Below are 12,565 nucleotides of genomic sequence, written 5' to 3'. Positions count from 1 at the left end.
ACCTGATGTAATCCTGTTTTGTTTCTCTGCAGGACTCTATGGGCGGGTCTCCCAACGACATCCGTATCTCTGACATGAGGCCCACCCTGGTGGAGCCCCCTATGTACAAACCAAAGGTGGTGCTGCTTGGGAAGGACAAGAAAGGTACTGTATTATATTGTTGAATGTAAAAAGAAACACACAAAGGCCCAAACACATTAGTAAAGACACATGGGCGCACACACAAAGTAATTTAATGTGGTCTATTGTTAAGCGCTGTGGGGCATGTTGTAATAGTGTCCACTAATTAGTCATGGTGGTAAGCGGATTAATTTCAGAGTGGGAGGAAACACCATAAACCTCTACAGTGAATCTAAATTCCAGTTGAAAGTGTTCAGCTTTTATTTATTTTGCCCTGAAGGCCTCAGTTCCATCAGCGGTACGCTAAAGTTTTAATTATGCTCCCAAAGCTAATTTTTCTACCCTATCAAAATCAGTTTTTGTTTTGAATAATTGACTGCTTTAATCCAGTCTACTGAACGTAACTGTTTGTTATCTGTTCTCTGTGACAAACTGTGGCTCTGTGTAATTCAGCGCTCCGTTGTGTAATGCCCCTTTGTTAGGGAGCCCTCTATGAAGTGATTACAACTCAATCAGCTCGTCTGTCCTGGTGACATTACTATTGAAGGGTCTTATGGTAAAGTTAATGAGAAGCTGTCTTTTGTTTGGTTTGTCAATATCTTAATAGGTTTGATTCATGAGGATGCGCTCTTGATTTAATAGAACTAGTGTGGGTTAATAAAGATTTTTAAACCCAGGTTTTTTCGAACCAGGCCATGTCTCACGTCAGTGCAGTGGACTCAATATTGTACACACATAGAATGAGAGCGCTACAGGAATCTGGGCTAAGAAACCGTGGACAGAAAGAAATTAGATTTTTCTGCATCAGTGACATACCATTTACAGGATTCAATGCAATTCAGCCTTAACATCATTCTGGATACCCTTTCTGATGTAGTTGTAGCGCTCATCAACTTTTGATCTCAACGTTAGAAGTTCAGTTTAAACATCCAAATAGTGAGCTGGGATTTAGTTTGTTTCTTTAACACAAGAATACAATTGTGAAATATTTTTTTCTGTAATAATCCTTATATTTTTATTTTGTCCTTGATTTACCAATAAAAGATTCCTTTTTAATATCACACAATACAACAAATAGAAAAGATCCAATTGTGAAGTCTTAAAAAATGTGTTTGGATGAAATAAACAATAGAAGAATATATAATAACTCATATCTTTTGCCCATTTTTGCTTAACAAATGGTTTAATTAGCATCATTATTATTATTATTATTATCATTTTATATACACATGTAATATTATACAAATTGATGGGGCTCCAGTTTCACTGATTTCACTTATGAAAGGCAACATGTTGCCACAGGCTACAGATTAAGCTAATAGCTTTGGGCAGATGTAGCAAAAACCCATAGTGTCTAGATTATCTAATTTAAAGACAAAGTCAATAAATTGTAAATGAAATTATCCATGTATTTAAAGTTTTCCTGAGATCTACACATATGTTTAGAAATCAGCTGATCGCATAAACTACTGACCTCCCATGTTCGTAGATCACTATCAATGCAAGCGATATCTTGATAAGGATTTGATGAAAGAAATCAAATCCAGGGGGATAAGTTACAGACCAGTTGTTCTTTTTTTCAGACAAAGAGGGCTATCAGAGTGAAAAGGACTTGACATTTTTCCCTGACAAGCTGTCTGTCTCTGTGTCTCCGTCCAGAGTCTACAGATGAGGAGGTGGATAAGCTCCACTGTCTGAACCACAGCGGTTCTTCAGCCACCTACTCCGACTACTCTCCCTCACAGGGCTCCTCTGGCTCCTCCAACCCACCCGGGAACACACACTCACACACACACTCTCACCAACACCAACACGCACACCCTCACGCACACCCACACACTCCCGCCCTGCCAGCCCCGAGCAAGGACCAGGCCCCTCAAACACACTGGACCAACAGGTACACATTCCTGTCCATGTTCAATTTCATCACACCCCTCTGACAATCTATCATCTCTTCTTCTCTTTCCAGTCCACCCCCACTTCAGTCTCCTCTATCTATCATTTACCTCATCCATCTATTCTATCGTTCCATCCATCCTCTCCTCCCTCCATCTTGCTGTGTCTTCCTCATCCCTCCGCTCACTTAGTCAAGGTCAGAGAGGCTCATTAGGATGCTGCAGACTCCTCTTCTGTATCTTCTCACTCAGCTCTCTTCTCCTTTGTTTCAAAGCTGTTCAGTCCCATCTTTTGTACTATCAAAAGGATTTTTTTTACACCAACACATAAAACGAAGCAAATATCCTTTTTTCTGACTTTTTATCGTGATTGCACTGTACTTAAGATGGAGTTTGACAGATTGGAGTTAAATATAGCATTGAAATGTGACGAAGAGTCTTTTGAAGTTGAGTTGCTATCTCTAATGTTGCAGCTATTAACAACAATAAACACATCTGAACCATATTAACAGCGTTTTCAGTAAAGCCTCAATCCATTAAGATTTGAGCATTATGCCCATGGACTGTACAGTATAACAATATTTGCATACCACAGCAGGTCATCCTCAAATACCGGACATAAATATACTCTTTTTAAACACTTTAAAATATTGCTTTTTATAGTCATTGTCTGTGTTGGTACAACTGGTGAAATGCTCTCTTATCGTATCTGGCAGGAAATTGACTCATTTTTACTATCGCAGCATTTCAAAATCTCTCTTTGTGACCTTGGAAATAGTGTCTTTTTACAGGAATATGCAATGACTTAAAATGACCGAATAACTTTAAGCTAGTCCTTTCAGCAGTCAGAACAGTCACTACTTTCATAGAGCTGGTTTGATTTATTTGTTTCTATGTTTCTCTCTGACACCACAGGGTCTGAAAATATATTTTCTGCGACAGTGACCTTTTCCATTATCGATGTCAGAGTACATCTATAATAATGTCAAAAACATATTTCATTGTCCCCACTCTTCTTATGCCTCTCCTTGTTCTAAAGAGTCCCTGCAGGTTGAAAGCTTGCTTTGGTATTTTTTGACATTCAAGTTGTCATTTTACAAGCCCTGGGGAGATGTACAGATGGTTAACTGTACACTTGCTCCTTTGTCAGAATAACATGTGGTATTTGCAAACTGCGAGTGGCGGTAATGTTTCCTGTTCAAGGCTGCTCTCTGAAACATTAATTACAACAAACATGGTTGTTGGCCAAATGGATCTTCCAGAGAGACCTCAGTGATAGGAACAGAAAGTTCCGCTGTTCTAGTGCCCATCTCAGATTAAATACAGAACATAGTAATGTAATACATTTCTGCCCATTTTCATTATCTTCCACAGCATCATTAGTGTTTAATCTTCTGTATCTTTTCAGACTGGCTCAGTCATTCCCCAAACCCATTGACTCCAAGCCTCTGCTATCTCAGAGAGAAACCCCTCCATCAGGAACCCTGCAGCAGCGTGGGGATCGACGCCCACTGAGCGAGCCTTTTGATTGGGCCGAGGCCCCTCACTACGACAACACAGGTTTTGATGCTGAGGAGTCTCCTATGGACCCTTCATCAACTGGGAGTCAGGGAAACCCCCCGCTGGGCTCCAAACCGCGCAGCCAGTCAGCACATGGTCGGCGCCCCCTCCTCAGGCAGGAGCGGATCGTAGGAGTTCCTCTGGAGCTGGACACTCAGACGCTTCCCTTCCACGGCAACCAACGCTCCACTCCAGACAATGACCAACAATCATCCGGACATTCTTCCCAGAATCCCTGGCAGAACTGGACCAGAACCCCAAGCCCCCTGGAGGATCGAACCGCTTTTCCCTCCAAACTGGACCTGACGCCCACATCCAGCCCTAACCCTGATCGCAAGGACATTGACCAAAGGTAACTGAGGGAGCTCACGTGGTCCTTACATGTGCATTTGTATTATACAACCTTGCTGGTGATAGCCAAGGGTGAAGGAATTATGGTTTTGATTTGTCCGTCTTGATGCAGATTCACAAAATATAGCAATTTCTGATTTCCTCAGTTTTAAAAACTTGAAATTGAAATACTTAAATTTGACTTAGATTTTGAAAACCTGTATTCATTTATTTTTGTTTAATGGTCTAGATAAGTACTCGATTAGTCAATATATATTAACTGATTAATCTGTAATGACAGTAGACATTATCTGCAGCCCTAATAACTAATTTGATTTCTGAGTGTACATGTAATTGCAGTATTACAAACCAAGCGTTGTTGGCTGTATATAATAATCAAGACCAAAATATGTGCAAATTGTGTCATTTTGAAGCTCATGGAACCCCTTGTTAATTCCTGATTCAAGGCATAAGATGACAATGTCATCTATTTTTTACTTTTCTGTTTCTAAAACACTTGTCCCGTTAAGCTATTTTTCTGTCCACATCATTATAACACTTAACCTGTGTATTGCTCTAAGGCTGGAACAAGGTGCAGGGCCTTTGCCTGGCAGCTGGACGTACCACGACAATCAAGGGGATCAGAACAGGAAGGATCAGCTAAGTGTTAGCGGGGGCAACAAGGTGACCGTGGTGATGAGCAAAAGCTCGGACCGCCTGTCTCCCATGATGAGGGAGACAAGATCTAAGTTTAAGAAGTCACAGAGTATCGATGAGATTGACATTGGCTCTTACAAGGTCTACAGGTAGGTTTGCTGTTATTTTTTCCTAACAATAAGAGTATCAAAATGTTGAGTAAGCACGTTAAGAGATTGCGAAGATGTAGCTGATTTCTCTTGCTGTTCTCTCAACAGCATTCCTGTGGACAGCTACAGTACCTCCATTGAACAACAGACTAGTTTGGACCGTCAAGAGTTTGTCGGGTCAATGGAGCAGACCAACATGTCACGGTCACAGTCCGCCCCCATGTTAGACGATGACTTGATCTTCCCAGGACACGGCGGCAGCAACCAGTCGGGACAGAACCAAAAACCTGCCATCCCACATAAGGCCTATCACTTCGACCATAACTACAACCCCCAGGTCAGCAGCTTGTCTCGAGCTTCAACCTGTAATGACTGATTATTGTGTTCACTTGAGTGGAGCTGAAATAAATTGTAAATACAACATTGACAGATCATTGCCTGTTGGGTGAACTTGTTAGTTAACAGTCACTTATTAAAAATTCAATTGTTAGGAACCCAGGCCAATATTTACTCTCTTTATTTTGTTCTGCTTTGGTTACCAACTCCAAGAGAAATATCTGTCTCTTCTCTGCTAACAGCTCCATTATCCCACCGTATAGTCTAACATAAAATGAAAGTTCTGCCTGCAATGCCTACAATGTTTCACCGACTTACTAGTCACTACTCTAACCAATCAGGTGACCATCGACCGCCGGGTCCCTCCCCCCTTCCCCAACACACCAGATTATGTCAACCACTCATCGAAAGCCTTGGAGTACATCAATCAACCGGGGAAGACATTACCAAAGGAGCTGGTGAGCCCTCGGTATCGGGCCTATCCACCTCTGGAGATGTTTTCTTTCCCCCAATCGCCAATCAACCAGGATGGTCCGCCCAGCCAGCATCAGCAGCCAATCCCATCGCAGCGCTCCAGGCCAGGGTTTTTGAGGAGAGCAGATTCATTGGTGAGCTCCACAGAGCTTGCTTTGTTCCGCAGAGTCCATGAAGCCCAACAGGAGGCACTGCAGGAAGCTCAGTATAGACAGCAGGTAAGAGATCTGCTGTTGGCAGAAAAAAGCTTATCTTCAGTGTTTACGTTTCACAAACCAATAAATGAATTGATCCAATCAATGTGACATACAGTCAAGCTGACAGTTAAATATATATCTTGCATCCTCCAAAAATAAATTTTCAGTGGACTGAAGAGGTCCGTAATAGTTAAAGTACCTTCTCCTCTCCTCAGGCTGACCCACCTCTTTATGGTCGGGCTCTGGCCTACTCCTCCGCCATGGAGCACTCTGCTATCACCAACATGTCCGACAGCCAGAGCCAGATGATGCACAATAAGAGAAACGGCCGCTACGATGACGACTATACATCTTACCAGGAACAAAAGAAGCCCATGATTGGTTATCCAACAAAGAGTCTTACTCAGCGTCGCCCCCTGTCGGCTAGGAGCTACAGCACTGAGACTTATGGAGCATCTCAGGTAAGATTTCACAGGAAATGCCTATGTAAATTGTTTAAGCTCTGTGTCTTTGCATGTTTGTCCCACTTAAACTCACTAATTTGTTTTAACTTGCAATCCCATAATATCCCCTTGTAAAGTGTGAGGCATGTATCAATTAAAGCAATTAAAAGACACACTTAAATAATCCCTTTGGGGGAGTATAATTTTCACTTTGTTGTAATTTTAACACATTACACCCGAAATACACACATGCATAAACAAGACCTATACACATACATTAATCAAGGGCGAGGGCGCTGCAGATGGTAAGGCACCCTAGGCAGTTGAGGGTTAAGTGCCTTGCTCAAGGACACCTCAGGAGGGCAAACTGGCACCTCTACAGATCTCCTAGATCAATCAACCTATTTTGGTCCGTTCACACTCTAATATAAGGATCACTTGGCAGCTATTATATACAGTGCCGCGGGAGCAGTGTATGGATCCACTGCCTTGCTTAAGGGCACCTCATCACAAGTTGTTCCAGGACGTAATCCAGTTTTGATTAGTAGATGTACTTTTACAGTAACAGAATAGACTGAATAAAAGAAGTGGACGTTTTCACCATAAAGTCGCACATTTGTTTTATGGACCACAATTTTGAAACAATTTGCATTTGGATTGAAAACAGAAGTAACATCAACAGGGTGTTGGTTTAATGCTGAACAAGACTTTGACACTGGAGACTGAAGTTCTACATCCTGTCTCTTCACAAAAGTAGATTGAAATGAAAAAAACTTATTTGGGTAATATGGAAGGTACTGACAAATAGCCTGCTTAGTAAAATAGGATCGAGGTATTAAAGTATGTATGACTGCGACTGAGTAGAACCACCAACTACCTTGGTCCAGGTCAATGTAGCAGCAGACTAGGCAAAGTAGCGCAGGTGTGTCCTTTGGTTCTGCCATATCCCCCAGATCCCCTGGCTTTCCAACGTGCATAAATAATCCCTTCAGCATGGTCTGGATATTTACCAAGTTAGACTTTCCAAAAATAGTCACATGGGAGGTGAGGTGAGGTATCGGAGAGCATGCTGTTCAGATAAGCAAAGCACCTCATGTGGAACCCCCCCAATGGCTGACAGTGTGGCAGAAATATATTTTGCACTAAAGATAGTGTCATTCAATGCCCAGCAACTTACAGTACCATTGTTAAATCAATAAATTACATTTTTTAAAATATGTTTTAATAGTATATACATCAATAAGCTTTTTTTTCACATTTTATTTTATTAAGTCATCCAACAAAAAAAAAGTAATTAATTAATTTGACAGCCCTTGACTGAAAGTACATCAAATTGCTGTTAGCCATGCTAAAAGCTTCAGATCTAGGGCAGTAAATTGGTGCTAATCCTCAATGGGTTGGTCCCTATCATATTTAATAGCCCTTTTTTTTTTACTATTGTTATAAAATATACACTGCACTAATCCATATATTGATAAGTGCAGCTTTTAATTGTATCACTCTCAAGTCCAACTTAATTTCTTATCGTCTTTATAAAATAATAATCTTCAGGCCCGTCCAGTGTCAGCTCGTCCCACCATGGCTGCCCTGCTAGAGAAAATGCCCCCTGACTACACTCTGGCAACCTGCCCAGAGAAACCATCTGAAGACACCATCAAAGTAAGACCTGGCGTACCACAGAAGCCTGAAGACATCACCTCCAGGATGCCTGCCGATTGGAGGCAACAGCTACTTAGGCACATAGAGGCCAAACGATTGGACAGGGTACGTTAATGCAATGCAGAAACAGTGAAAGGGAGATGCAAACCCACACACACACACACACACACACACTCTCACGCACACACACACACATGCGCACACAGGATTCAGAAGCCCTCCCTGTCTGTATCCGTGTAAGTCTGTGTTGTAAGGTTGACCAGATGTGTCCGGCTGCATGTGTGTCCCATCCACACTGTCGCTCTGTCAGCCTGACCTACTGCACACTCACTACTGGATATGTGCCCAAAAGAATCCTATGTCTTGAAATACAATTCAACAAAATTTGAATTGTGACTCAAGTTCAAAAGAGTTTAATCTTGAGTATATTACCTACTTGAGTGTGTTATTAATCTTCAAAAAACAACAAAAATTGACTTCAACATTTTTGAAGCGGTTTTTCGATGTCGCTAAAATGAGACGTATACATAGATGTTCATAGATATTTGTAGTTATCAGTTTTCCATTAGGGATTGGGCTTATTATTTGTTTAAATATCCACACATGTAACTGCATAACTCATTTGAGATCCCACATAGTAATGTTGGAATGAATTGATCCACCAATGGGTTGCTTGTATGACACAATGTTCTTTGTTTGTATTGACCGATCACGAGCTAACATTTCTCTGTGCTTTCAGCAACTCTTCACTGTTGTTTTTGTTTTATCAGTGTTTTTGTTGTATGTTTATTTATGTGGAGCTCACAGTGTGTTATCACCATGCTGCATCCCGCTGTGTGAGCCCCATCCCCCTCCCCCTGCATTCACCCATGTCATGTGATGTTGTCTTCTCCAATCAGAGTGGTGTCCTAAAGCACAACACGCTCACGCTGGGCATGCTCTGTCAGGGCGGGGGTCATGGCCAGGGGCGCAGCAGCACTTTGAACTTTAACCTTTACAATAACACTAAGCATGAGGCCCCTGTTGGCCGCTGGCTGCCACTACCTCCTCCTCCGTCTGCTAACGCCGTGAGTATCCCTCTGAGAACAATGAAACCCTGGTTCTGCTTCTATTACTGCACACATGGGTAATTACGAAGAATAACTGCCATTGCCTCTTCACCGTAACAACCATGAAATATTATTTAAATCGGTGCCATTATTGCTTTTATTTTTTTGATTGTTATAGCTACCTTGCCTACCACCTTAATATGAGTATCGAAATGCTGGGTATTATACGCCCTTAACTCAGTCACAATTCTGGTGATGGATTGGTTTTCAATTGTTTGGACTCAAAAGTATGACATGTTCAACATTGTAACACGTCATCAAACAAATATTTGTCTTAGCCATCGTAAAATAGTTTTCTAGCAAACTATTGGGAGATATTTGACGCATCATCCACCATTTTTATAACTACCCTTGTAACAATTAAAATAAAGTCACAGTTTTGTCCTTGAATTGGAGACTTTGTAAAAATATGGTTTTGTGCCGAACAGTTTTTAGTGGGTGGGACTTAGTTGAGCCAATCAGGATCCAGCAACATTTGAATCAGAATCTGTTGACTGTTGGAATCAAACCCCACTCACACAGTCCTGATGAAACATGAGCTGATAAACTGAAGGTTAACCACTTGTGAACAATACCTAAAGACATCTTTTAGTTCTTGGTTATTTCATCATGAATTTATTATGTTGCTGAAAAATGAAGCCAGGTTCTCAGGGGTTGAGACTAGAGGCTTTGGTGCAAAAGGAAGGTGTGATACAAAAAAATCTGATTCTATTCTGAAAAAGTGTTTTCCACCATAATCAGGGAATACACCATATATAGAGCTAGGTGAGAAAAATCGATTTAAGCTGTGTCAGCCCTATGGTATCAGTTCACAACAATCACACAAACCTGTCTTGAACTCAGATAGCAATGGGTTGATACATGAATTAAATTACTAAACTAATTAATTGATTTCCAGTAATGGTCAATGTGTCCCTCCTTGTTTTTCTGTGTCTTTCTCAGAGCCCCTCTCAGCAAGCTGCCATGCTGGATAATGACCAGGAGGGATTGTCAGGGAGCAACCAGTGGGCTCCATACTCACTTGGCAGGAGGGATGTCCCACCAGACAACCTCATGAAAAAGGTGAGAGCAGTCCTTTTGTTGTCCTTGTTTTATCCACCCTATAGAGGTTTGGGATGTTAAAGCTTGGAAGGAACCTGTCTTAATATCTATTAAATGCAAATAATTACGTGACTCCAATAACCGTTTCTCTGTTTCAAAGTATAAATGTCTCAAACTCTCCTCTCCACTGTCCACAGAGTGCCCACTCCCACAACACTCCCCACCAATCACACAACACCATGATTGTCACCTCCTCCTCCTCCTCGTCCACTACACCTCATCGTGTGGTCGTGCAGCAGGGCTACGACGGGATGATGAACAAAGGGGGCCAATACCAACCAGGGATGCCCTTGTCAGTGGTTCCTTCTGGAGGGCAGTATCAAGGCAACATGTCTCAAGGTAAATGGAAATCAATTTAGAAATGGTTCATTTGTAGCCTGTACAGAGGTATTTTGGAGTTGAATCTAGATATACAAAACAAGTACGTTACCGTTTAAAACAATTTCGTTAATTCAATGTCCTTATTTTGAGGGGATCAGTCCCACCATCTCATACAGCATCACTTAGAGAGAGATAAGGTTTTACTTGATGCCTGATCAAAATCAAACTAACATTGAAGGGTCTCAGGCCTTTTCTCAGCTACAGTACTACTACAGCAAACCCAATGAGGGACTGGAAGATTTCAAACCTGACTCTTTGTTGGTCGTTGTAGTTATATAATGGTGTGTAAAACCCTTCTTTTAAGTACGTCTACCAACAATGCTTCTCAAATCAACACTTTAACCTGTTGTAGATCAATTTATTTCAGAATGTAACTAGTACAATGTGTTCCTCTTCCAGGCCATCCTGGTCCTGGACAGGGTTACCCCGGTGGCGGCATGTCCATGGCGCTGTCCCCATCTGGGAACCAACCCCAGTACAACCCCCATTCCTCCCATACATCCCATCAGCCTGCCACCAACCCCCAGTACCATGGCAACCAGGGCATGGTCCATGGCAACCAGGGCATGGGCCACGGCAACCAGGGCATGGTCCACGGCAACCAGGTCATGGTCCACAGCAACCAGGGCATGGTGCATAGCAACCAAGGCATGGTACACGGCAACCAGGGCATGGTCCACGGCAATCAGGGCATGGTCCACGGCAACCAGGTCATGGTCCACGGCAACCAGGGCATGGTCCATACCAACCAGGGCATGGTCCATACCAACCAGGGAATGGTCCATAGTAATCAGGCTGTCATGACCCACACCAACCCGCGGCCTCAGAGCGCTCGCTGCCTGTTGCAGACTAAAGGCCAGAAGAGCACGGATGGTTTCCAGGAACAGGTATCTGTCTGTCTGTCTGTCTGTCTGTCTGTCTGTCTGTCTGTCTGTCTGTCTGTCTGTCTGTCTGTCTGTCTGTCTGTCTGTCTGTCTGTCTGTCTGTCTGTCTGTCTGTCTGTCTGTCTGTCCTCAGCTACCCTGTTGCACACTATCTTGGAGGTCTGGTTTTTAAATTGGCAGTTCCTAAATATTGGCTGATGATGGCTTGGAGTTACTTGAAACTGTGTTGTATCTCTTAAACACACTTAATGGTGCCTTGTGCATCGGTATCAAGATGCTGACTCCCACTCCCCAGGCATTGGGACCAGGAAAACAAACCAATAAGTACATTTTTCAATTACTATTGTTGTTAATGTGTTCGTAACATGTCAAGACAGTTACAAGTCAATTCTGACGAGTCCATATAAGGCCAATGTATGTCAATTAAAGGACACAAAACATAAAACAACTGAGACATTTATTAACACTTCAGACGCCTAACAGCTGCAGTTTGTGAGATGATGCAGGTCTAGAAAAAGCCACGGAGGCGTAGTTCTAAATCTGAGATATTTCACAGATGGAGATCTCTGTACCAGTTTAGATAGGAACATGAAGTCATTCACACCACCCAGATCAGCTGATCTTCCTGCACGTTTTTTTCCCTGCCAAACAGAAAAACTCAGACAAAGATATTTGTGGCTTAGTTTTTGTTGCCAGAGAACTGAGGACCTCCAATATAGCTGCAAAAGCATGTCACTCGTCACATGAAAGCACTCTCCCTCCACTTTAAGTGTTGCATGTGTAGAGATGTGATGATCTTTGTATTTCACCGTCACTTGTCTTTTCTTTCTTTTCTGTCTTTCTTTCCCCCCCCTCCTCTCTCTCTATAGTTGTGTGTGAGAATAGAGAAGAACCCTGGTCTTGGTTTCAGTATCACTGGTGGCATCAGCGGCCAGGGGAACCCCTTCAAACCCTCTGACATGGTACGACCCGACCTGGCCTGCCAGCCTATCACAGACTTCCCGACTTTACCTCAGAGTTGCCATGGAAACTGCTACTAGTTACCGCAGTGTGTTCGTCTGTCGGTCCATGGGGCAGCAGGTTGACTTGGTTAACTTTTAATCTCTTTGAGTCTGTAATCTTAAACTACAGACTCTGGGGGGAAAAAAAGGCTTTATTTTATACATTTGAAGGGGTGAAGAAGTCTAAGGTGTGATAAAAAAAATGAAATCTCTTAAATTATAAAATGATTCTCATCAGCATCACCATCAGGTTAGAGAACATTATCGAA

At 42.4% G+C, this 12,565-nt stretch overlaps 1 protein-coding gene across 1 annotated transcript in view; it reads left to right on the top strand.

Moving 5' to 3' along the window:
* lrrc7 (leucine rich repeat containing 7) overlaps window positions 1–12,565 on the top strand; it is a 35,103-nt gene that overhangs the window by 14,821 nt on the left and 7,717 nt on the right. Inside the window, exons 18-30 of the mRNA XM_063890593.1 lie at window positions 33–144; window positions 1,780–2,017; window positions 3,424–3,927; window positions 4,487–4,711; window positions 4,820–5,048; window positions 5,389–5,739; window positions 5,934–6,179; window positions 7,713–7,925; window positions 8,720–8,887; window positions 9,872–9,991; window positions 10,168–10,369; window positions 10,811–11,298; window positions 12,165–12,257. Coding sequence (XP_063746663.1) covers window positions 33–144; window positions 1,780–2,017; window positions 3,424–3,927; window positions 4,487–4,711; window positions 4,820–5,048; window positions 5,389–5,739; window positions 5,934–6,179; window positions 7,713–7,925; window positions 8,720–8,887; window positions 9,872–9,991; window positions 10,168–10,369; window positions 10,811–11,298; window positions 12,165–12,257 — 3,189 coding nt within the window. The remainder of the gene's footprint in view (window positions 1–32; window positions 145–1,779; window positions 2,018–3,423; window positions 3,928–4,486; window positions 4,712–4,819; window positions 5,049–5,388; window positions 5,740–5,933; window positions 6,180–7,712; window positions 7,926–8,719; window positions 8,888–9,871; window positions 9,992–10,167; window positions 10,370–10,810; window positions 11,299–12,164; window positions 12,258–12,565) is intronic.

This window comes from Eleginops maclovinus, chromosome 9 (genome assembly GCF_036324505.1).
Source record: "Eleginops maclovinus isolate JMC-PN-2008 ecotype Puerto Natales chromosome 9, JC_Emac_rtc_rv5, whole genome shotgun sequence".
NCBI lineage: Eukaryota > Metazoa > Chordata > Actinopteri > Perciformes > Eleginopidae > Eleginops > Eleginops maclovinus.
The sequence above is the reverse complement of the archived record's forward strand: the minus strand, read 5'-3'. Positions and strand labels throughout refer to the sequence as shown.